General features: G+C 44.6%; 1 protein-coding gene and 1 non-coding gene across 2 annotated transcripts; both read right to left on the bottom strand.

Annotated features, from left to right (window-relative positions):
- Window positions 1-4,323: 4,323 nt before the first annotated feature.
- LOC115133594 (E3 ubiquitin-protein ligase DTX4-like) lies at window positions 4,324-25,143 on the bottom strand. The gene is given in 11 exon segments (XM_065021921.1): window positions 4,324-7,166; window positions 7,319-7,408; window positions 7,554-7,936; window positions 8,151-8,312; window positions 8,616-8,677; window positions 19,957-20,146; window positions 20,149-20,205; window positions 20,208-20,266; window positions 20,268-21,057; window positions 23,862-24,076; window positions 24,760-25,143. Coding segments are annotated over 10 exon segments (2,232 nt in total). The 5' UTR covers window positions 24,070-24,076; window positions 24,760-25,143; the 3' UTR covers window positions 4,324-6,935.
- A 278-nt stretch (window positions 25,144-25,421) lies between these two features.
- Window positions 25,422-25,493, bottom strand: trnaa-cgc (transfer RNA alanine (anticodon CGC)). The gene has a single exon. It is a non-coding gene; the product is annotated as a tRNA-Ala (tRNA).
- Between the last annotated feature and the right edge of the window lie 993 nt (window positions 25,494-26,486).

Here is a 26,486-nt window from a genome sequence, read left to right as displayed (position 1 = left end):
TCCTAATTCTGCTCTGCATGCATTATTTGGTGTTTTACGTTAGATACAGAGGATGTTTTTGCAGAATTCTGCATGCAGTTTGGTGTTTGTCCCATTTTGTGAATTATTGGTTGGTAAGCAGAACCCAGACATCAAAGGGTTCTATAACTGTTTCAAGTATTTTTAGCCAGATCCTAATTGGGATGTTGAATTCTCTCTCTTTCTCTCTCTCTCTCTCTCTCTCTCTCTCTCTCTCTCTCTCTCTCTCTCTCTCTCTCTCTCTCTCTCTCTCTCTCTCTCTCTCTCTCTCTCTCTCCCTCTCTCTCTCTCTCTCTCTCTCTCTCTCTCTTTCTCCCCCTCTCTATCTCCCCCTCTCTCTCTCTCTCTCTCTCTTTCTTTCTCTCTTTTTCTCTCCCTCAATTCATTTCTAAGGGGCTTTATGGGAAACATATGTTTACCTTGCCAAACCAAGTGAAATAAACAATACATTAAAGTGAGAAGAAATACATTTAACATCATCAAAAAAACAAGAAAGAGAGAGAGAAAGGGAGGGAGGGAGAGGCATTGTAAATACCACCAATATTGATCTGTTTATTTACTGTATCTTCCCCCTCTATTTGTACTACAACTATTTTCACATTGCTAAAACACTGATAATATAACACTTGAAATGCTTATCTTTTTTTAACCTTTTTTAGTGCAATGTTTACTGTTCATTTCTAATAGTTTTTTGTTTGTTGATGTTAGTTTTAGCAATGTGAAAATAGTTGTAGTACTAATAGTGGGGGAAGATCCAGTAAATAAACAGATCAATATTGGTGGTTTTTACAATGTCTCATTATGTTGTCATCCAGAGTCACATGTATTTATTTCCCAAGCTATAGCACACAATATTTTACATACAAGAGGTTTTTGGTCTGAGTTTGGTCTGCTTTGCGTTTTAATTTTTGGCATGGAAAAAATATTGCGATACCGGTATCACCCCGGGCCTACAAAACAGTGTGCACTGATGGATACGAGCCAGTATACTGTAGCCAATGGCAGGTTTCAATACTAGTTTCCATTATACTGTAGTCAATGGCAAGTTTCAATACTAGTTTCCATTATACTGTAGTCAATGACAGGTTTCAATACTAGTTTCCATTATACTGTAGTGAATGACAGGTTTCAATACTAGTTTCCATTATACTGTAGTCAATGGCAGGTTTCAATACTAGTTTCCATTATACTGTAGTCAATGGCAGGTTTCAATACTAGTTTCCATTATACTGTAGTCAATGGCAGGTTTCAATACTAGTTTCCATTATACTGTAGTCAATGACAGGTTTCAATACTAGTTTCCATTATACTGTAGTCAATGGCAGGTTTCAATACTAGTTTCCATTATACTGTAGTCAATGACAGGTTTCAATACTAGTTTCCATTATACTGTAGTCAATGACAGGTTTCAATACTAGTTTCCATTATACTGTAGTGAATGACAGGTTTCAATACTAATTTCCATTATACTGTAGTGAATGACAGGTTTCAATACTAGTTTCCATTATACTGTAGTCAATGGCAGGTTTCAATACTAGTTTCCATTATACTGTAGTGAATGACAGGTTTCAATACTAGTTTCCATTATACTGTAGTCAATGGCAGGTTTCAATACTAGTTTCCATTATACTGTAGTGAATGACAGGTTTCAATACTAGTTTCCATTATACTGTAGTCAATGACAGGTTTCAATATTAGTTTCCATTATACTGTAGTCAATGACAGGTTTCAATACTAGTTTCCATTATACTGTAGTCAATGGCAGGTTTCAATACTAGTTTCCATTATACTGTAGTCAATGACAGGTTTCAATACTAGTTTACACAAAACACTCTGGAGACAACATGGACGTAATAGTGTCTGTTCGGGTAGCCTGCTGAGATCTCCAACAGGAGTACATAGTACATCCTTTTCTCACCTTGGAGCTTGCTTTTAAAGAGGGCTACATGTGAAAACACCCCCAACCAATCCTCAAATTTCCAAGAAGGGGCCTCATTGAAGTCGAAAGAGATTATATTGCCACTAATAGACGGATCCATCTGTGACTTACCATCACTTTGTCTTTATTAGTGACACTTTTTGTCACTATGTCTTTACACTATTTGACCCTTATTTGACCTCCTGGTCCATCTGCTCCATAGAAACTGACAGTCGTTTAGTCATGCCATAACACTGGCAGCTTCTCACAATCCATCACTGCTGTCACTTATCTATAGAAAACATCCATTATTGAAATGGACAGAGAACTAGAGGTTTATGTTAGAGCACTTACCAGACACTGTTATCCAAAGCAACTTACAATAAATTGATTACATACATTTTTTGTAAGTGTTCCCTGTGGGAGTTTGAACCCATGATCGCTGCTAAGTCACACATGACCACAAAACACTACATATGGATGTGTTTTCATATCTGTCCCGAAGTAGCAAAAGATGGCAGAAGAGCAAACCTTGCTTCATATGTATTTCTAGTTCTATACTTAACAAGAATTTAAACGCAACATGTAAAGTGTTGGTCCCAAATAAAATATCCCAGAAATGTTCTATAGGCACAAAAAGCTTATTTCTCTAAAATGTTGTGCACAAATTTGTTTACATCCTTGTTAGTGAGCATTTCTCCTTTGCCAAGATAATCCATCCACCTGACAGGTGTGGCATATCAAGAAGCTGACAGGAACAGGTGCACCTTGTGCTGTGGACAATAAAAGGCCACTCTAAATGTGCAGTTTGTCACACAACACAATGCCACAGATGTCTCAAGTTTTGAGGAGGTGCAATTGGCATGCTGACTGCAGGAATGTCCACCAGAACTGTTGTCAGAAAATGTCATGTTAATTTCTCAACCTTAAGCCTCCTCCAATGTCGTTTTAGAGAATTTGGCAGTATATCCAATCAGCCTCACAACCACAGACCACATGAAACTACACTGCGGGATCGTCTGAGACCAGCCACCCGGACAGCTGATGAAACTGAGGAGTATTTCTGTCTGTAATAAAGCCCTTTTGTGAGAAAAAAATCATTTTGATTAGCTGGGCCTGGCTCCCCAGTGGGTGGGCTTATGACCTTCCGTGCCCATCCATGGCTGCGCCCCTGCCCAGTCATGTGAAATCCATAGATTAGAGCCTAATGCATTTATTTCAATTGGCTGACTTCCTTAAATGAGCTGTGACTCAGTAAAATAGTTTAAATTGTTGCATGTTGCATTTTTATTTTTGTTCATTATACATAATTAAATCATTTGTATAATATCAAACATGGATAATGTTTCAAGAGACCCTTTTTGACATTGTAAGGATTATGCCTGTAGTAGCTTGGTGGTGCCAGGGCCATGTTCTCACTTCATTCGTCAAATTAACCCTGTACAAAAATCAAATAATGTGTTGTTATCTGAAAAAGGGAACTCCAAGACTTTCAACAATGGCAAGCCTCATAGAATCCTTATGAATTTGGAGCCTATTCCAACCATATCCATTTCATGAATTACAGACTATGTTAATCTACTTATACCCCTTGACCGTCTGCATATCCGCAAATGTATTCAAGCAGCTCGAGCCTGTCAAATAAATCAAAACCTAATGAGAAATTGGACTTAATTGGCCAGAAATTGCACTATGTGGCACAAAAGTCCTCTCATAACCGCACAGTGATATATAGCAACTGACTGCTAGTCTACAAAGACTGCCAAATTCTAGTCGGAGTGTTGGCTACTGTGCTACACATTTGCCTAGCAACTAAAAGAAGAGCAGAAATTCAGCAGTCATTGTTTAATCTAATAGGCTACTCACACTACTGTATATGGCTTTTCTCATTCTTTAAAGTGGACACAATCCAGACAACTAATCCAGAGCATAGACTAATCTAGAGATGAACTGTCCCTCGTGGTTTCGCAAGGTTAGACTGAACCAATAGACTGTAACTAATCTGGAGAAGAACCTAATAGAATTACTGTACTCTTTGTCAAAATAAATCATGCATAAATGAGAAAACAATGGAGGGGAGAATTACTGTATTCTGAAAGGCACTTTCCATCAGACAAATCAGGAATATTTTTTGGTTGCTTGAAAATGGTCACTTGCCCAAACACGTTTACCCACAGAAATGCCAATAATTGGCCATCTTTCACTTTAACAATGGTGAGGAACCAGAGAGATCAGGTTAATTAAGGCTACTGGAATTATTGCAGTTTGGTTGTTTCAGTAAAAGAATTGCACACCTTTAACAACTACTTAGTTTACTTGCCCCTGCCAATAGGGAAACCCTTAATGCCACACATCATCACATTAAAAAAACACCAACACCGTTATCATAATAGTCATGTTAATTTAATAGTCCCACGGTTACTTCAAATCTTTTTTACATGTTACTACTTTCTCTGCCAACATAGATGTCTCCACGTCACTCGTTCTCGCCATTACAACGTTTACAGAGGTTTTATACAAAGTGTGAATGAGCCTTCAACCATTGTTTCATTCCCATTCACAGACATGTGCCTGGGAAACAAAATGATATGTACCAAACTGAGCATTGCAAGAACTGACATAAAACACGACTGACTACATAAAGTCCTACATTTCCCAATCCACCCGCAGGAATCGTCGAAAGAATTACAAGGTCACCTCTCCCTCTCTCCCACCACCTCTCTCTCCCTCCCTCTCTCCCAAATGCATGTACCCCTACTCACAAAGTAGAATGGGTATGTAAGTCTTCATGTAGTCACACAGCTTTAAATGCGGCCAAACAATACCTCAAAGTGGAAAAATAGTGGCTTTGAATTATTTGAACAAAACAATTTGATACAAACGATTAAAAAAATAGAGAGCACATTAAATAAAGGAGGTATTAAGTGAACAGTTACATTATACCTTTAAAAATGGTTTAATGGTTTTAAGTCGTGTACATTAACACATACATCCATTGCATACAGAAAGTATAAAGGTTGGCCTAACATTGTATGTTAACACATACTGATAAATATTGTCAACGGTACCGCTTTATGAGCAGGTCCGTCATGAACCTAACACAAACCGACTGGACTGCTTGACCACAGGTTGTTTTGGCGACAGAGCAAATCTTTCAAATTGTACCTCGTTATGGCAAAAACAATAGGTTTGCTTTCTTTAGAGCTGCCAATGGTGCCAACGGTGTCCAAAACAAAGAAAATACAATGAAACTCAAAGTAGTTTTAACTGGTATATCTAACTTTCCATGTTTCCTTTTGACTAAAGGAAAAAAGAGAGTATGCCCTGTGCAGTGCAAATCTGACCTCTGGTGGCAGGTCCAATCATAACTTTATTTCTGACTTCTCAACTGTCTATAGGGGCCTTTTTTCCATTCCTGTTCTTTCATCTGAATTGACATGAAAGAATAGGAGAGGAAGCTACACCAGACTATTGAGATGCACCCATGGTCTGAGGAGGACTCTTATTTTGTACATTTAGACTCACCCACCCCATCAAGAGGGTTCCCAAATCATTCATATTGATTGGCAATGGATGACTCTAAAATCGATGTTCAGTGAAACTTTTTGAACAACTCATAGTGGCTCGTAATACTCAGGAGCCCTCCCGAGAAGACTCAAGCTTGACACGTCTCCTTACAATGCCACATATAGAAAATAATGCTCTGGCAATCAAATAGACAACATACAATGTTAAAAATTAAGAACAAAATGGAATGTAAAAATGATACTCAACTCAACTGAGCCAATATATATCAACTATTTAAAATGTACAACAATGCATTTTCCAAATGGTACAGCAATTAATAAAATACCGATAAGAACCTAGAGAGGAAAAGGGAATGTATTTTCGATAAGTACCACTAGAGGGCAGTAAACACTCATGCTCACACATATCCAGTCATAAACTTGAGATATTTTGAACGTTCTCTGTAAAGTTTTCTGCGCCCTCAGTGGGGTAGGTTTAAACGGACGCACCCGGTTTTCATAGCAAATGGAAATAGAGACAGACTTCTTCTTTTGGACGTTAACGAGGCGACATCACAGAGCTAACCGTCTTTGGGGACACTCCATCTCAACTCCTCCACATTTACCGGATTGGTTAAACAGTGCAGATTCAGAGGAGATAATCCCCTAACAGTTTTTTTATTTTCTTGTCAGGACTAGAAAGAAAGAAACGCCGCTCAGACGATTCTTTTAAGCCTGCTATGTTAGGTTATGTTTTCTGTAACGAGAGATTTGTTACTATGCTGCCAAAGGTCTAATACTTTAAGCCTAGTATTCTCTTCCATTCAATACCCTATTAAGCATATTCCCTTTAATACCCATTTGTAGCGCTCATCCTACCACTTACAGCCGCTCTGGTAAACTTGGTACACCATTGAATTCAAATGGACCAATTAAGATTCAGTACATTCTTGTCAAACTCTCAGGGTCTAAACGACAGCTTCTGTCCAACACTGAATTGCATGTGCACTGTGGCCTCAAACCTCTCACTGAATTACATTTTGTGACAACCCCATTAATGTAGCAGAAGAAAATATACATTCCATCATACAAGTGACCCATGCAGCGGAGCCGACCCACAGCCCACCTGTTCAGAGGGTTTCTAATGTCGTACCTCAGTTAACGTCCCTAGAAACTAGAGCCAGAAAGTCTATTTGTCTGTTTCTCTATTTGTTTTATGTCCCCCCATTGGTTCTTTTTTTGGCTCATCTGTTCATCGGTTCATTCATTTCTTCTCGTATGCTGTCTTTCAGGCTGTCTGTTTCTGTGGGTGTCACAATTGTACCGTCTGTGTTCATTTCTGTACTTCTCTTTTTTTAAACATATTCATATGTCTATGACTCCCCCTCTCCATTCCTTTGTCTCTCTGACTCTGTATGTTCATTGTTTTAGCTCTGCCCTCCAGTGTCTGACAAGTCTCTCTGTAGCTGTTTCCCCATTGGCCCATCTTTAGCTCAGTCTCTGGGTAGGCACTCCTCCTCGGTGATCCCCTGGGCCTTAAGCTCCTCCAAAACGTTGTCCAGGTGGCCTGGGTCGGGGTAGCCGTGTCCCGTCAGGTTGGAGCCGAACTCCGTCTTGTGGTGCACCTCATTCCAGATGACTGTGTCCGACTCGCCCGTGGTGCTGGATGTGCCCACTGAGAAGATGAGCCGCCGGTCCCACGCCACCAGCAGCAGCCTCAGTACCTGGGGGGGAGAAAGAGACGGAGTGAGAGAGAGAGAAAGAGGAAATTAGTTAGCCACATAGTCCTGTCATTTCATCCACAGCAAACCGGTACAACTGGGTAAACTAGTAATCAAGAAGTTAAACATTAAACAGGAAGTAGGCTGGTGTTTACCTTGCGTCCCTTCTCGCTGTCAGGGAGGTAGCAGTGTCGGGGGAATCCCCGGGCGGTGAAGGGCTTGCCTGGGTTCGGGTGCTCAGGGCCCTGGGAAAGGTGAAAGGTCACGATTAGAATGTAAACAAGTGACATGTACAGTAGTTCTTCCTAAGTACTAAAGAGGGAATTGAAAATGATGGCCAACATCATGATTTACAGAAGATCAGATTTGGATAAGCAATAAGGCTGTTACCTGGATGCCTGGCGGGATGTTATAGATGATGCGGATGGTCTTGCAGTCGGGGTGGCCAGGCAGCGAATGGGGGATAACGTGATACTCCATCTTGCCAGGTGGCTGGTTGCCCGTCTTCACGCCGTAGATGGTCTTGCAGGTGGGGCACTGAAGGCTGCCATCCTTGTTGCCATTGTTGTACATGGCCACCAGACATTGTAGGTGGTACTGGTGCCCACACTGGGCCAGGCGACCCACCGACTCTGCCCGCTGGATGCCCCCAACACCGGGGCCTTTGTAGCCCGAGGGCCCAGGCAGGGCCTCCATGCAGATAGTGCAGTCCTCCTCTGGGGGACTGCGTACCTTCTGAAGGTACCTCTTCACTACTTCCTCGGGGGTCTTGCCTGAGTGAAAGGGAGGAAGAGATATTTTCACATTTATTAAAACATTTCCTATGCTGGTGTCTGTCTGCCTGGTCTGTCTGTCTGTCTGTCTGTCTGTCTGTCTGTCTGTCTGTCTGTCTGTCTGTCTGTCTGTCTGTGTGTGTGTGTGTGTGTGTGTGTGTGTGTGTGTGTGTGTGTGTGTGTGTGTGTGTGTGTCTGTGCATGCTACACCTACCTTTGCGAGCCTGCTTCTTGGTGGTCTTGCGGCAGCAGTGGCCGAGGCCGGGAACGGGCTTGATGTCACTCTTGCTGACAGGAGGGGGGTGGAGCACCAGCTTGGGGGGTCGGGTCAGACAGACAGGAAGTCCTGCGGCGCTCATCAGGATCCCTGTAATACCTAAAGACAACCAGCAGAAGGAGCAGTGAGACCACTTCTCCATCACCATCTATTGACACTGTTTAGACACAATCTCATCCATCAGAAGCTACTCTCATTGACCATATGTGGGTCACATTAATTAAGAAATTAAGCCTGATTCTCTGTAACACTGTCTATCATTGTTAGATAAAGTGGCCGTTGATAGGCCTAGAAACTAAGAGCGAAAATTAATTTGGACACTGGCATTTCCTTAATAGCTCAACTAAGAAACTAGGCTTGTTGTTTATATTGTTTTGATAGTGTCTTAATGGCTGTTCCTACCTGCCAATGCAGGGTGAACAGGGCTGGATCCATTGAGGTTCTTCACAGGAACCGTTGGGACTCTGAAATACAAAACACACACTAGGGTTAAAACACCACTTCGTAACACACACACACCCATAGCAGACACAAACACACACCACACACAATCACACACAGTCAGATTAGGATTAGGCACACTAATTGCTGTGTCATAGGTAAACTGCAGGTGAGAAACGCACAGGTGACCATAGCGTCTGCTGTTTGCTGTGTCACATCTTGTTGGCAAGTCAAAGAGCTTTTACCAAGTCACGTTTTAGACACAATGGCTAAGTGGCTCATGGACTAGAATAGCACCATGTTGACATGTCGCTGCGCCAACCAGGACTCCCCTAGTTGTCTAAACCCTGGCTGAAAACAACAACCCTCACCTGAGCCAGCACTGCTTTATTGTTCAGTACATAGAAGGTTGTGAAATAGAACCCTTTGGAGTCAGCAGAGTTGCCCTGTTGGTCAATTTCATCTTAATTCCAATCACCTCAGAAATGGAATATCACTCCTGTAGAAAACTTTCATGCCCAATATAACTGACAGGAATTGAAACAGAATTCAATAGCCAGGATTTAAATTGCCCATCATTGCCTACGGTCTTCTCTGTGGGACAACTGAAAGACTGCTGTGCTGTATCATTCGCATGATGAGACTCCACATTATTCGCAGTATAATCCAATCAGAAACCGTACTCACTTTGCGTTGAATTTGATTATGGTCATCTTGACATTGATTGTGGAGTTTGTTTCTCAGCTGAATCTGCAAAACCCCTCAGCTACGAATAAATGTTTTATCCCAAAGACGCTATCTGCTTAACGCTTCTCCAAGCTTTAATCTTTCTCAATCTTCCTTCTCCTTTCCAAATCTAAAGAAGAAATCCTTGTTAACCTCAGACACGCCATATCTCCCTGCTCCAGTCTCCCTCTCCTCTCTAGATCAGTCAGTAGGTGTATGATTGCCCCATCTTATTCCCTTGGCTCTTATAGGGATAATCCACCTGTTTCCATCTGTTGATGTCACCACACCGAGATAACTCGTGCAAGGCCGCCATACGGCAGACATACTGTAGTAGTGACATTATCTGGGTCACACCCACTAACCCTCTAGGCAATGCTGTGGGATTTCACTGAGGGATAGTACATGACGTGAAGCAGGGGCTGGGATTGGTCTCGGTGATTAATAAGGATCCACCCCTTTTTGTTGTTGTTGCCAAAAATGACATACCCAAATCTAACTGCCTGTAGCTCAGGACCTGAAGCAAGGATATGCCTTTTCTTGATACCATTTGAAAGGAAACAGTTTGAAGTTTGTGGTAATGTGAAATAAATGTAGGAGAATATAACACATTAGATCTGGTAAAAGATAATCCAAAGAAAAAAACCATGTGTTTTTTTGTACCATCATCTTTGAAATGCAAGAGAAAGGCCATAACAAATTATTCTAGCCCAGGCGCAATTTAGACCTTGGCCACTAGATGTCAGCAGTGTATGTGCAAACTTTTAGACTGATCCAATTAACTATTGCATATACATTTACATTTTACATTTAAGTAATTTAGCAGACACTCTTATCCAGAGCGACTTACAAATTGGTGAATTCACCTTATGACATCCAGTGGAACAGTAGTGCATCTAAATCTTTTAAGGGGGGGGGGGGGGGTGAGAGGGATTACTTTATCCTATCCTAGGTATTCCTTAAAGAGGTGGGGTTTCAGGTGTCTCCGGAAGGTGGTGATTGACTCCGCTGTCCTGGCGTCGTGAGGGAGTTTGTCCACCATTGGGGGGCCAGAGCAGCGAACAGTTTTGACTGGGCTGAGCGGGAACTGTACTTCCTCAGTGGTAGGGAGGCGAGCAGGCCAGAGGTGGATAAACGCAGTGCCCTTGTTTGGGTGTAGGGCCTGATCAGAGCCTGGAGGTACTGAGGTGCCGTTCCCCTCACAGCTCCGTAGGCAAGCACCATGGTCTTGTTGCGGATGCGAGCTTCAACTGGAAGCCAGTGGAGGGAGCGGAGGAGCGGGGTGACGTGAGAGAACTTGGGAAGGTTGAACACCAGACGGGCTGCGGCGTTCTGGATGAGTTGTAGGGGTTTAATGGCACAGGCAGGGAGCCCAGCCAACAGCGAGTTGCAGTAATCCAGACGGGAGATGACAAGTGCCTGGATTAGGACCTGCGCCGCTTCCTGTGTGAGGCAGGGTCGTACTCTGCGGATGTTGTAGAGCATGAACCTACAGGAACGGGCCACCGCCTTGATGTTAGTTGAGAACGACAGGGTGTTGTCCAGGATCACGCCAAGGTTCTTAGCGCTCTGGGAGGAGGACACAATGGAGTTGTCAACCGTGATGGCGAGATCATGGAACGGGCAGTCCTTCCCCGGGAGGAAGAGCAGCTCCGTCTTGCCGAGGTTCAGCTTGAGGTGGTGATCCGTCATCCACACTGATATGTCTGCCAGACATGCAGAGATGCGATTCGCCACCTGGTCATCAGAAGGGGGAAAGGAGAAGATTAATTGTGTGTCGTCTGCATAGCAATGATAGGAGAGACCATGTGAGGTTATGACAGAGCCAAGTGACTAGGTGTATAGCGAGAATAGGAGAGGGCCTAGAACAGAGCCCTGGGGGACACCAGTGGTGAGAGCACGTGGTGTGGAGACGGATTCTCGCCACGCCACCTGGTAGGAGCGACCTGTCAGGTAGGACGCAATCCAAGCGTGGGCCGCGCCGGAGATGCCCAACTCGGAGAGGGTGGAGAGGAGGATCTGATGGTTCACAGTATCGAAGGCAGCCGATAGGTCTAGAAGGATGAGAGCAGAGGAGAGAGAGTTAGCTTTAGCAGTGCGGAGCGCCTCCGTGATACAGAGAAGAGCAGTCTCAGTTGAATGACTAGTCTTGAAACCTGACTGATTTGGATCAAGAAGGTCATTCTGAGAGAGATAGCGGGAGAGCTGGCCAAGGACGGCACGTTCAAGAGTTTTGGAGAGAAAAGAAAGAAGGGATACTGGTCTGTAGTTGTTGACATCGGAGGGATCGAGTGTAGGTTTTTTCAGAAGGGGTGCAACTCTCGCTCTCTTGAAGACGGAAGGGACGTAGCCAGCGGTCAGGGATGAGTTGATGAGCGAGGTGAGGTAAGGGAGAAGGTCTCCGGAAATGGTCTGGAGAAGAGAGGAGGGGATAGGGTCAAGCGGGCAGGTTGTTGGGCGGCCGGCCGTCACAAGACGCGAGATTTCATCTGAGAGAGAGGGGAGAAAGAGGTCAGAGCACAGGGTAGGGCAGTGTGAGCAGAACCAGCGGTGTCGTTTGACTTAGCAAACGAGGATCGGATGTCGTCGACCTTCTTTTCAAAATGGTTGACGAAGTCATCTGCAGAGAGGGAGGAGGGGGGGGGGAGGAGGATTCAGGAGGGAGGAGAAGGTTGCAAAGAGCTTCCTAGGGTTAGAGGCAGATGCTTGGAATTTAGAGTGGTAGAAAGTGGCTTTAGCAGCAGAGAGAGAAGAGGAAAATGTAGAGAGGAGGGAGTGAAAGGATGTCAGGTCCGCAGGGAGGCGAGTTTTCCTCCATTTCCGCTCGGCGAGCCACGGAGCGGGAGGGGAGGACCGAGCCGGCCTGGAGGATAGGGGACATAGAGAGTCAAAGGATGCAGAAAGGGAGGAGAGGAGGGTTGAGGAGGCAGAATCGGGAGATAGGTTGGAGAAGGTTTGAGCAGAGGGAAGAGATGATAGGATGGAAGAGGAGAGAAGTGGGGGAGAGAGAGCGAAGGTTGGGACGGCGCGATACCATCCGAGTAGGGGCAGTGTGGGAAGTGTTGGATGAGAGCGAGAGGGAAAAGGATACAAGGTAGTGGTCGGAGACTTGGAGGGGAGTTGCAATGAGGTTAGTGGAAGAACAGCATCTAGTAAAGATGAGGTCGAGCGTATTTCCTGCCTTGTGAGTAGGGGGGAAGGTGAGAGGGTGAGGTCAAAAGAGGAGAGGAGTGGAAAGAAGGAGGCAGAGAGGAATGAGTCAAAGGTAGACGTGGGGAGGTTAAAGTCGCCCAGAACTGTGAGAGGTGAGCCGTCCTCAGGAAAGGAGCTTATCAAGGCATCAAGCTCATTGATGAACTCTCCGAGGGAACCTGGAGGGCGATAAATGATAAGGATGTTAAGCTTGAAAGGGCTGGTAACTGTGACAGCATGGAATTCAAAGGAGGCGATAGACAGATGGGTAAGGGGAGAAAGAGAGAATGACCACTTGGGAGAGATGAGGATCCCGGTGCCACCACCCCGCTGACCAGAAGCTCTCGGGGTGTGCGAGAACACGTGGGCAGACGAAGAGAGAGCAGTAGGAGTAGCAGTGTTGTCTGTGGTGATCCATGTTTCCGTCAGTGCCAAGAAGTCGAGGGACTGGAGGGAGGCATAGGCTGAGATGAACTCTGCCTTGTTGGCCGCAGATCGGCAGTTCCAGAGGCTACCGGAGACCTGGAACTCCACGTGGGTCGTGCGCGCTGGGACCACCAGATTAGGGTGGCCGCGGCCACGCGGTGTGGAGCGTTTGTATGGTCTGTGCAGAGAGGAGAGAACAGGGATAGACAGACACATAGTTGACAGGCTACACAAGAGGCTACGCTAATGCAAAGGAGATTGGAATGACAAGTGGACTACACGTCTCGAGTGTTCAGAAAGTTAAGCTTACGTAGCAAAAATCTTATTGACTAAAATGATTAAAATGATACAGTACTGCTGAAGTAGGCTAGCTGGCAGAGGCTGCGTTGTTGACTATGTAGGCTAGCTGGCATTGGCTGCGTTGTTGACACTACACTAATCAAGTCGTTCCGTTGAGTGTAATAGTTTCTACTGTGCTGCTATTCGGGGCTAGCTAGCAGTGTTGATTACGTTACGTTGCGTTAAAAGAACGACAATAGCTGGCTAGCTAACCTAGGAAATCGCTCTAGACTACACAATTATCTTTGATACAAAGACGGCTATGTAGCTAGCTATGTAGCTAGCTACGATCAAACAAATCAAGCCGTTGTACTGTAATGAAATTAAATTAAAAATGTGATACTACCTGTGGAGCGAAGCGAAATGCGACCGGATTGTTGAGTGCAGAAGTTCTGTTCGGTAGACGTTGGCTAGCTGTTGGCTAGCTAGCAGAGTCTCCTACGTTAAGGACGACATAAAACTACACACTCTAAACTACACAATTATCTTGGATACGAAGACAGCAAAGACAACTATGTAGCTAGCTAACACTACACTAATCAAGTCGTTCAGTTGAGTGTAATAGTTGTGCTGCTAATCGGTAGACGGTGGACTAGCTAACGGTGGACGTTAGCTAGCTGGCTAGCTGCAGGGCAGTGTAGACTGCGTTAGGACGACGAAATACGATAATTACGCAATTATCTATGATACAAAGACGGCTATGTAGCTAGCTAAGAAGAAATTGCTAAGATTAGACAAATCAAACCGTTGTACTATAATGAAATGTAATACTACCTGCGGACCGAGTGCAGATGCGACCGCTCGCTCCAACCCGGAAGTGTCAAATCAAACTTTATTTGCCACATGCGCCGAATACAACAAGTGTAGACTTTACAGTGAAATGCTTACTTACAAGCCCTTATAACCAACAGTGCAGGTCAAGAAGAAAATATTTACCAAGTAGGCTAAAATAAAAAGTAATAATAAAAAGTAACACTATAAGAATAACAACAATGAGGCTATATACAGGGGGCACCGGTACCGAGCCAGTGTGCAGTGGTACAGGCTAGTTGAGGTAATCTGTACATGTAGGCGGGGGCGAAGTGACTATGCATAGGTAACAAACAGCGAGTAGCAGTCAATGTAAATAGTCCGGTGGCGATTTTTATGAATTGTTCAGCAGTCTAATAGCTTGGGGTTAGAAGCTGTTGAGGAGCATTTTGGTCCTAGACTTGGCTCGCCGGTACCGCTTGCAGTGCGGTAGCAGAGAAAGCAGTCTATAACTTGGGTGAAGGGAGTCTCTGATAATTTTATGGGCTTTCCTCTGACACCGCCTATTATATAGGTCCTGGATGGCAGGAAGCTTGGCCCCGGTGACGTACTGGGCTGTTCGCACTACCCTCTGTAGTGCCTTACGGTCAGATGCCGAGTAGTTGACATACCAGGCGGTGATGCAACTGTTCAGGATGCTCTCAATGGTGCAGCTGTAGAACCTTTTGAGGATCTGAGGACCCATGCCAAATCTTTTCAGTCTCCTGAGGGGGAATAGACTTTGTCGTGCCCTCTTCACGACTGGCTTGGTGTGTTTGGACCATGTTAGTTTGTTGGTGATGTGGACACCAAGGAACTTGAAACTCTCGACCTGCTCCACTACAGCCCCGTCAATGTTAATGTGGACCTGTTCGGCACGCCTTTCCTGTAGTCCAAGATCAGCTCCTTTGTCTTGCTCACATTGAGGGAGAGGTTGTTGTCCTGGCACCACACTGACAGTTCTCTGACCTCCTCCCTATAGGCTGTCTCATCGTTGTCGGTGATCAGGCATACCACTGTTGTGTCGTCAGCAAACTTAATGATGGTGTTGGAGTCGTGTTTGGCCATGCAGTCATGGGTGAACAGGGAATACAGGAGGGAACTAAGTACACACCCCTGAGGGGCCCCAGACGTTTGTTTGATAGAATTTACATGACAAGAATAGTCACACACAGCCTGGCCATAGGAAACATATACACCCACTAGATCTAAAATCATGTGTTGTGGGTCAGATCCTAAAACAACTGTCTGGTTCACAGATACCTGGAAATACACACACAATTGCCAGGAACACTGTGCCTGGACCACTGACATGCACACACGTGACAGGGGAGAAAGGAGTTGACCCTGTAACATCATGGGTTAATCTCTTGACATGGTTGACCATGCCCCAACCACTCATTTTGTCACGCCTGCCCCCTGCTCCCCCTCTCTGGCGCTCGAAGGCGCCAAGCGACCCATTCTTATGCACACCTATCACCATCGTTATGCGCATCAAGGTTCATTGGAATCACCTGAAATCCGTCACTTATTGATTGCTTCCCCTATATCTGTCTATTCCTCAGTTTCATCCCGGTGTCAGCATTAATGTAGTTTTGTCTGTCCAGACGCTATCCTTGTTTTGTTTCATGTCGTTTATTTATTAAATATTCACTCCCTATACATGCTTCTCGTATCCCAGCATTTGTCATCACAGAATGCTGACACCACAATACTGGACGCATAAGGGAGTTTTTTGTTTCTTGTTTTTTTGTTGGTGACTTCGGGTCCAGGTTCCGCTGCCGAAAGAACCGGGGGTGCCTTAGCTGACTTGAGAGGTGTTCTTGCCTCAATTGGCTCGGCAGGCTCCCATCCCAAGTCATACCTCAGCCGGCTCCTTGGGCTCCCAAGTCTCAGCTGGCTTGTCGGGCTCCCACGCTCCCACGCCTCAGGCGGCTCGTCTGGCTTCCACGCCTCAGCCAGCTCCCATGCCTCAGACGGCCCGCCAGGCTCGCCGGGGGGGGTACTGTCACGCCTACTCCCGCTCCACCTGCGCCAGGCAGCCCATCATTAGCGCATCAGCGCTTCATTGGACTCAATCACTTATTGATTGCCTCCCCTATATCTGTTTCATACCCATGTCAGCATTAATGTTGTGTTGTTCCCCCTGTCCAAACGCTGTCCTTGTTTTGTTTCATGTCGGTTATTTATTAAATATTCACCCCCTGTACTTGCTTGTCGTCTCCCAGCGTCTGTCCTCACATACTTCACTTGCCAAACAACTGTGAGTTTACAACTATGCTATGAAGTGTTGAATGCATTAATCAATTAAACGTATTAGGCCTAGTCCTGGCTTAAGCCTAGTCCTGGATTAAGCCTAGTCCTGGAAGCACCTTGAATTTGTCCCTCAAATCAAACGTTATTAGTCACACACACGTGTTTAGCAGATGCTATTGCGGGTGTAGCGAGTGTTTCTAGCTCCAACAGTGCAGTAATATCTAACAAGTAATATCTAACAATTTCACAACAATATACACAATATACACAAATCTAAAGTAAAGGAACAGAATTAAGAATATATAAATATTTGGAAGAGCAATATCGGAGCGGCATAGACTAAAATGCAGTAGAATAGAATAGAAGACAGAATATAAATATGTAAACATTATTAAAGTGACTAGTGTTCCATTATTAAGTGGTCAGTGATTTCAAGTCTATGTATATAGGGCAGCAGCCTCTAATGTGCTAGTGATGGCTATTTAACAGTCTGATGCCTTGAGATAGAAGCTGTTTTTCAGTCTCTCGGTCCCAGCTTTGATGTACCTGTACTGACCTCGCCTTCTAGGTGATAGCAGGGTGAACAGGCAGTGGTTCGGTTGGTTGTTGTCCTTGATTATCTGTTTGGCCTTCCTGTGACATCGGGTGCTGTAGGTGTCCTGGAGGGCAGGTGCAATTGCCGTACCAGGCGGTGATACAGCCCGACAGGATGCTCTCAATTGTGCATCTGTAAAAGTTTGTGAGGGTTTTAGGTGCCAAGCCAAATTCCTTCAGCATCCTGAAGTTGAAGAGCCTCTGTTGCTCCTTCTTCACCACAGTGTCTGCGTGGGTGGACCATTTCAGTTTGTCAGTGATGTGAATATGCCGAGGAACTTGAAGCATTCCATCTTCTCCACTGCGGTCCCGTCAATGTGGATAGGGGAGTGCTCCCTCTGCTGTTTCCTGAAGTCCACAATCAGCTCCTTTGTTTTATTGACGTTGAGTGGTTATTTTCCTGGCACCACACTCCCAGGGCCCTCACCTCCTCCCTGTAGGCTGTCTCGTCATTGTTGGTTTATTATTTTGGAAATCACATTTTCCCCCCACAAAATAGGCCTGAAACTGTCTGAAACTGCCCTCTCATAAAACTATATGTCACTTCACAAAAAAATATAATTGAAAATGAATTCATAAGCAAGTTATCAGTGATTCTTGTCAAACAAACTAGACTTCCACAAATAGCCAACCCTCCACAAACCCACGAATCCATCTCTCAGCCACTGACACCAGACTTCAGCTACTGTCTGTCTGGTATAGTTCAAGTATAGTTTGGGGCTCCCGAGGGGCGTAGCGGTCTAAGACACTGCATCTCAGTGCTAGAGGCGTCACTATAGACCCTGGTTTCGATTCCAGGCTGTATCACAACCGGTCGTGATTGGGAGTCCCATAGGGTGGCGCACAATTGGCCCAGCGTCGTCCGGGTTAGGGTAGGCCGTCATTGTAAATAAGAATTTGTTCTTAAAAAGAAGTCTTAGCTCTTCCCAGTGAGTTGGTCACTCAGCAAAAGTGCCCTCTAGTGCTAAGAAGAGATCATTGCTACACTCTCACTCTTCTCACAATAACACATTCCTCCAAACAGCGCCAGTAACTATGTCAATATTGATACTCGCCCTGTGGGCCTATCCTCAGGTGACAACTCATCTATTTGCATGTATGTATTCCCTAAGTATCTGCTAGCTCAGTTTAAAAAACGACCTGGGTTGTCCTTTGCCAGGATCCCATACCACACAGTATCTTGCACTCAATCCCAAATCACTGGCACATGCAAAAGTGATATGGAAGAAGGTGGAGCTTAAACCTGTCTCTCCTATCCTTTCCCATTTACACATGCGTGGGTACTGGGTAGTGGCTCATTATAGCATTTACCAGTGTGACATGGCCCCAAGTCCCTACCCTAGACACTTCCGAATGGCCCCTTGTCAATCTGAAAAGATGCCATTGGTGAAAGCAATATGGTAGTTGTCTAAACCAAGCCCCTCAGGAACCGGGAACACATCTCAAACTGAGACGCTGCTTTGTGTCTCTAAGACTGGAGACGTATGCCTCTGACAACCCCCCCCCCTTCCCAGTCCCTCCTCAACCAAATGTCCCCTATCAACAAGTCTCATGTCTCCATATTACCCCCATTGCCACCCCCCCATCAATGTCACATTCACTCTCAGGGCCAACTCCCCAACCATCCCCAACCAATACCACAGGACAGTCACGCAGCTTCGGTTTCTCAGGGTAACACTTGGGCCAGTCGCTACAACGTTGGGATCTCCCCATACCCCCTGCCCTGAGAACCCCCTGCCTCTGCCCATGTCCCAACATTGTTTTGTAAATGGGAACCAGGCCTCGGCTGTGCCCACAATGGTTGCCGCGGTGACCGCACCCTGACATACACACACACTAACTCACACTAACAGGGGTAGAGGGGCCTGTAAGAATGAGAATAGGCCTGGGAACTGTGTGTGTTAGATGTCAGTATCTCCCCACTCCCTCCTCCACCCTCCTGTCCCCTCCTGTCCCTCACATTCTAACTGGGTGAATCAAATCTGAGTGACACTTGAGAAAATGCTGCATTCTTTATATGAATACGTTGTTTGGGCGTTGCTTTCACATGGAAATGAATTTATCGTAAGGATTAAAGGCTTATGAATTCTAATGAGCTGTTTATGTCAGATATGGGCAGTGATTATGGAGGCATGTCTACGCTAGTGGAAACGCTTCGGATCACAATGTATAAATTCCTTGCCTATCTTCATTTTTCCTGCCTCGTGTGGTGTTTATCTGCGATAGACAAGTCCATACGTTGGGTTAGTCGACCGTGTATCATGATGGGATTACCCATTGCATAGGGTACATAACACTACTGAATCTCATTCTCAACACTGAAAGGCCCTTGTCTTCAGAAAGAAAACTTGGCAAAACTCTTTGGGACGACTTCCCAGAGATGGGTTAAGCCTAGTTCTGTAGTAAAATGCATGTTCAATAGAGATTCTCTGAAGAGCCATTCAATATGTAACAACAACACAAGCAGTGTTCCCATGTCTATTGATTTTAATGATAATATACTGATTCTATGACTTCCGAGTATAGACTCTCAACAACAGCAACAACAAAAAAATTGCTCGTGGTAGTCAGCTGTGCTTGCACCAAAACATGAGTATTTCTCCTCCTATAGCTTGACCAATATCTTCTTTTTAAATGGTGAGCCAACTTGTTTTCAGCACTTTTATTTACATGACTGATCAAAACTCATGTTATTATGGCTCTCTCTTGTCCCTCTGCATACAGTGAGCAATATGTTTGGAACATTGAATTTGCAATGAAATCGCAGTATCAAACCGAAGTGCATATAGAATGGTGATAAATCGTGACACAAATTGTATCGTTTACCTACTGTAAGTATCGTGATAATATTATATAGTGAGGTCCCTGCCCGAACAGGTGTAGTATTGGGATAGTACCTGGATAATTGATCCTATAAAAGGATAAGGTGTAATATTAAGTGAACTGTAGTGACATAGCAACAGCTGGAGCAGTGACTCACCCGGAGGCGATAAGGGCTCTGGACTGGGCCATGGCGATGCGCTGCAGGGCGGGTCGGCTCAGCCCAGCCAGGCTGGCACGGGGAGGTAGGGGGGCGGCACAGGCCGCCGCCGCTGAAGACACCGGCCCCAGGACGCGGGCAGAGGGCGAGGGGGTGCAGGAGGAAGCTGATGTGGAGATGAGAGGAGGGGGGGCGCGGGCATCGACAGAGGGGCAGAGGAAGCCATGGATGCCATGGAGAAGGAAGAGGAGGGGGAAGAGTAGCACTGTTGGAAGTGATGGAGGAGGGCGGAGGAGGCGGAGGAGGCGGAAGGGGGGTAGAGGCGGGGAGGGGGCCGGGTGGAGGAGAGGGACAGGGCAGCGGTGGCCGAACCCAGGAGGGAGAGTGAGTGGGCAAAGCCACCGCCCCCTCCGACCCCCAAGCCACCGCTAGCTCCGACCACAGACGTTCTGTGGGGAGGAAGGGACCTGCCCATGGAGGAGGGGGGACGTGGGAGGGTGAGCGAGTAGGACCCCCCCATGGCCGAGTAACCCCCACCCAGTTTGGGGCTGGGAGGCTTGTTCTGGGGTGGCCTCCTGCCCAGGGTGTGGGCTGTTGCCATGGCGCCCGCCTTGACGCTTAGGAGCAGCATGCATTGCTGACAGGCGCAGGGCTGGCCCAGGGAGGTGATTGCGGAGGCTGGCAGGGCGCCGCTGGGGTAGGCGCTACCGTTCCCGTTCCCCATCCCGCTCAACCCCACCCCCATGCCTACTCCGGACACCCCCAACAGTCCCCCGGGGCTGGGCCCCCAGGCGTGATGTGACTTGGGAAGGGGACCCGAAACAAGTGGGTAAGCCAGGTCAGAGCGGCGCTGGATGCGGCGGCAGCGTTGTGTCTGCCCGTTGATCTGGGTCATACTCTGGAAGTGAATGAGGTAGCAGAATCCCAGTGGCGCCAGGTCCAGCCAGGGCTGCTGGCGGTCGCGTGCCGCCTGGATGGCGATGCCCACCTCTGTGTCGTAGGCTGTCCACGAGCCTGTGTCGTTCTCCCACTCCCACAGCCAGCCCTGACCCGGCGCCGACGTGGGGTCGTAGAAGCTGCGGCGAACCGGTCTGAGGGTACCTGGGGTAACGGTAGAAAGACGAGGGTCACGCCACAGAACTACAGAGAGGGGAACAAGAAGGACCTGTTCCAGAAGACCTGTCAACTAACCACACACTGTCACACACCCATTGTTCACAACACTGACAACATATATTATTACACTAAGACACTGCATTAATAGACAAACATTGACACAAATCACTAGTATGTTTCTAGCCATATCTCTAGAACATGATTGTGTTTCTACTTTTATGTGATTTGATATGACCAGTTCAAGTAAAAAGAAAAGGAAAGGAAAAACATGAATACATTTTTAAAATTAAGGCTTTGTTGTTGACTGAGACCAACAGAGCTACATGAGCTAAATGTTCTGTAGGCCCTGCTGTAATATTTGTTGTAGTCAAGCAGATTACACAACCAGCAAATTTGACATATAGGTGTGTGCTCGCTAAGAATATGGGCAAACAGGCTAACAGCTTTCCCTTGGTAACCGCACGCCATGTTCTGGATTGTGATTGGTCGTTGGCCTTGGTCGGTTCTCTGAGCTGGTCATGTTTGCTTTCCCAGGGAATCCAGAGACTGAACTCAGAGAATGTTCAATAAAGCCCTGTCCATACTGTTCACCTATTACCTGGGATTTAAATCACTTCTAATCCTGCAAAAATATTAAATTGAGAATGACTAGCAGACAATGAATGACGGTTGATTGTTTTAACGAAAACTACATTTTGGGAGAATAAATTGTGCAAAAGGGCTCTTTTATTTATTTTTATTTCACCTTTATTTAACCAGATAGGCCAGTTGAGAACAAGACAACTGCGACAATAGAAAACTAAAGCTTCAACTAAGAAGACACAAACCAATATAATGAATTTATCAATACAGTATGTTGTTCAAAACATTAGGGTTTGAATGTAAAGTATACTTGAAAAACATACATACTTAGTATAGTCTATTACAATTTAGAGACTATACTAGACACACAACAATGCCTGGAATGCAACAGAGTAATTATTTAATTGAATCTGAACTCAACCCAACTACTCCCTTCTCTCAATGACCTCAGACTTCTGCAATTCATCTCTCTCTCTAGTTTTGGGACAAGGGAAGCCTACCCCCTCTCTCCCCGCAGCTATCCCGGCCTGGGAAGCAGGCAGACTGCACAAAAGCTTTTGTCAGCCAAAGTTGAGAGGAGGGCGGTGGTCTTGGCCAGAGTGACAATTCTTCCCTTTGTGTTATCCTATACTTTCTTCACTTCAATGTGTGAAGACTTCTCTCTTTGCCAGCACCTAAAGTCTGGAGGGCTTGAGACAATCAGTACCATTCTACAGAAGAGCATTAACATCCTTAATAAGAGGCCTATAATTGAAAGTGTGGGGATGAAGGAAGGTTCAGATAGCATTTCACCTTCACCCTCTCCATTCAGATAGCCAGTCATAGGTGAAAGTATAGTATATACAGGAGTTTTATAGAGATTTAATTTGGAAATGTGCTGCTCATGAGAAAGCATGTGAGCCTTGCAGTTGCACTGTGAACCCAATCCAGGATTGGATGGTATGGGTATGTGTCATGATGACTGTGTGATAAAATAGTATGTACCCTCTGCTTCCAACAAAAACATACTACTGATCAATGTGGTATAACTCCACACAAACAAGCGGGCAAGCTAAAATCGACCCCAATTTCCCCTCGGCCTTCTCATCTTTAATCATGATCATGTTTTGCATACTCATAATGAGAGGCCTGAACAGCTCATCCATAACTTTGGCCTACATACACTGTAGATGTCCACAAACACACTACAACCAGTGACTAACCGCTGAGTATTGGCACACTGTACGCTCACAGCCTTTGAAGTAGTGAACACAGAAGCTGAAAACCCCTCCAGTAGTACTGTATGTATTCAATGTACATAGCAGATTCCAGGGGCCTGTATGCATCAAGTGTCTCAGAATATGAGCGCTGATTTAGGATCAGTTTTTCCTTTTAGATTACAATGAATGAGATTGCATGGACCTAATGATAAGTGGACTCCCTAATGAGAACAAACTTTTTAAGCATGCAGTTTTCCAGGCCCAATTCAGTAGCTTTCCATATATTTCCATATATTTATTTCCAGATACCAGCATGCTCCAGTTTACTGCATGATGTAAAGGCGTATTCCAAGCCGTTGCATTTATCAAGAGTGGACTGCACTTGCAAGATGTGGAGAGAAGGAGCATAAGATCAGCTTGTAGCAACATGGAAGTGATGCAGGCTACTCGGTGTTGAGGTTTAAGATATTACTAGCACAATTTGGCTACCTCTCTATTTTATGTTAGATGTTATATTTAACTATCTCTATGCTAGGTTTCTCTTTAGCCCCTAACCATGTTATCCAGATCTAAAAATGTAAATATGATAACAGTGATGATGCTGAGAGAATCTTGTGAAATAATGTTTTGTAAAAATTCAAAACACATGATCTAGATAAAAAGAAAAAGAAAACGGTTTGGGATAATGGAGGCAACTGCAGTTAACAAACAAGGCCTTGAAAAATCTCAGTGAACAACAACAGTCTGCAACCGTGCATGCACACATAGGCTATAGCCTAGTCTGCATAAGATGTCGCATCAAACAATAACATAAGGCTGTCATTTAAAACATGAAACCAAATGTAGGTTATATGAGTTAAACAAGAAGTGCAGGCTATTGTATTGCTGTGTCGTATGCTACATCATCGGTTTCACTGCAGTAATAACACTGTAATAGCTTAGGGCCAATTCAAAAATCCCTCAATACAAATAGGGCTATGTCACGGTTGTCAATCACATTCGTCTTACCAGTATCTTGTCGGAACTGGTGCATGGAATGCAAGTCGACGATGTAGGGCGAGAGGCGAGTGTCCACCTGGCCTAAGACAACACTACCACCCCGTGGGTCGTTGCGGATGACTGCCTCGATGTGGTGAGAGACCGCTGGGCTGTAAGGCCGCCAGCGCCCGTGCTCGTTCAGCCATTCCCATACCACCACGGCCGACGCTAGTAACATCCTACTCCTGCAAAAGAAAATAGCACAAATTACGCGTCTAGGTGGTTTTCTTTTTAGAAATGTCCTATTTTACACACATCTCTGTGCGCAGCTGCATCCATCTTGAGACATTTACCAGCTAGGATAGGCTATCGAAATATGTTTATATTAACTATACTATTGCAGCTCTGTCATAGGTAGGCTACCTATCGTCTGTGCAGCCTACCTTCCATGTTGATATCCCGTACAGGTAGCATACAACAATATTTCGTTCCTTTGTTCAAGCGAATCAATAAATCATTAGAATCGTTTTTCATATAGCAGGGCAAAAAAACAAGCAGGTTCCTTGCATTTTGGTCCGTATGCAGAAAAATGACGTATAGGTTAGGCTACTGAAATCATTTATATGGCACAATCCAATTTGGGTGTGTGAAGATGCTATGTGCTATGGTGGTGGTGCACTGAGTTTGGATACATCAAACATGAATAAAGTGGGTTACTGTAACAAGTGCCAGTTATAGTTTCATTGTGCATTATTTTAATAGATACAATGTAACATATATGCAGCGAGCGCCCACTGGTCACTGAAAAGACCAACAACTGTTAGGAGTTCCACAGCTTTATCCCACTGTATTCCCTTAACATGTTAGGCGTATTGGTTTATTTGTAGGTAGGCTATAGCCTAAAGTAAATCAATATAGACATATTTACCAATGCCGGGTAGCCTACTTTTAGTTCGCCTTCTGCTACCTCCAATCAAAGCCAATCCAGTGTGGGCTATGGTATTTTCGGTTTTACGGTTTAGCGATTATCCATCTCGTTCTGTTAGAAAATATAGCCTAGTATTGCAAATCCAAGACGCTTGTGGCGATAAAAATCACGGATTCACGTTATATAATTACCCTGACGTTCAATGCAATAGCTTTGTTTAGACTATTTGTTTGAATCTCTATGAAATCGCATTTGGGTCTGCATAGCCAGGTCGTGCAATTGGTCCATGATGTGTCTTGGTTTTATGAGTGGGTTGCATTTATATGAGAGGACCACTGAAAATTATTCCGTGGGTGCTCCCGGCAAAAATAATATTTGACTAAATGTTGGCGTAAATGCTTGGACCAGTGTTTCACCCCGCACAGTTTATAGGTAAAGTAACCAATCAAATTCCAGAAGCAATGCCCAATACTCCGCCCATTGCTGAGCGGACAATGAAGCGTAATGTGCAAGCAGCATCCATAGTCACAGCCCTATATAATAAAACATAATAAATAAAGGACATGATTAAATGTGTTATTATGAGTTAGTATGAGTTTAATTCCAAATTATCAGCTTGTGTTGTAATGAATTTCTTGGGTAGACAATAGGTAAAAAAAACATGGAGATGCCGGGGATTGAACCCGGGGCCTCATACATGCGAAGCATGCGCTCTACCACTGAGCTACATCCCCATTGGCTATTAACAGACTCGCAAAAAGGGTTATAAAGTTAGTAAATCTCATAAAATAATAGCTTGTATATATTTTTCGCTAAAATTATATTTATGACTTTAAAAAGTGTAAGTATTATAGCCTACACTTTTTAGAATACTTTTTTAAAACATTGGGGAAAAACACACTTAAATAATAGTAATTTGGAAAATGTTTTTTTATTTCAACAAAAACTATCAATCAAATTAAATCGAATCAAATATTATTTATCACATGCGCCGAATACAATAGTGAATTGCTTGCTTACAAGCCCTTAACCAACAATGCAGTTTTAAGAAAAGGAAACAGACAATATAACCACATCAGCGCAAACACTTAAAAGCCTCATGCAACCGTTTTTATATCAATATCAAATTACTTCTGGGTAACAATTAAGAACCTTATTATAATAGTTTTTCATTAAAATGGACAAAAATAGCCTTTTTGCAACAACAAAAAATTCTCAGGCAAGAATTTTGCTAGGACTGTCAGGAAGTGGTCTGAGTGGGAGGGGAATGCCATGCAAACCTGCTGATTTAAAAAATGTTCTTAACCTTCATTTAACCAGGAAAAGCACATTAAGACCCTCTTTTTCAATGGAGACCTGGTCAAAAAGGCAACAACAATCAATACATTACAGAATTATAACATCCAACAATATCATTCAACATGTTCCAGCCTTAAAAAAACATTTACACTCCTCTGTAACAGTCTCTCATCAAAAATAAAAATGTAAAGGCCCTGTGTAGATTGTATTTTCCACCAGCAACTATCAGGAATAACACTGATCAAATCTTTTCACACTTTTACAGTGTTTGTTCCATGATTTGCTGTACAACATGATACAAAACATAATTTTGACTGCACTGGGCCTTTAAGTTGTAACAGATAATAAAAAGTATAAAATTGTCACTCTGGAAATAAACATCATGCACATAAGACATGAAACAGTATAGCACAAAGTCAAGCCATAGG

Source organism: Oncorhynchus nerka, linkage group LG8 (assembly GCF_034236695.1).
Source record: "Oncorhynchus nerka isolate Pitt River linkage group LG8, Oner_Uvic_2.0, whole genome shotgun sequence".
In the NCBI taxonomy this organism is placed as follows: domain Eukaryota; kingdom Metazoa; phylum Chordata; class Actinopteri; order Salmoniformes; family Salmonidae; genus Oncorhynchus; species Oncorhynchus nerka.
This window is presented reverse-complemented; position numbering and strand designations above follow the sequence as displayed.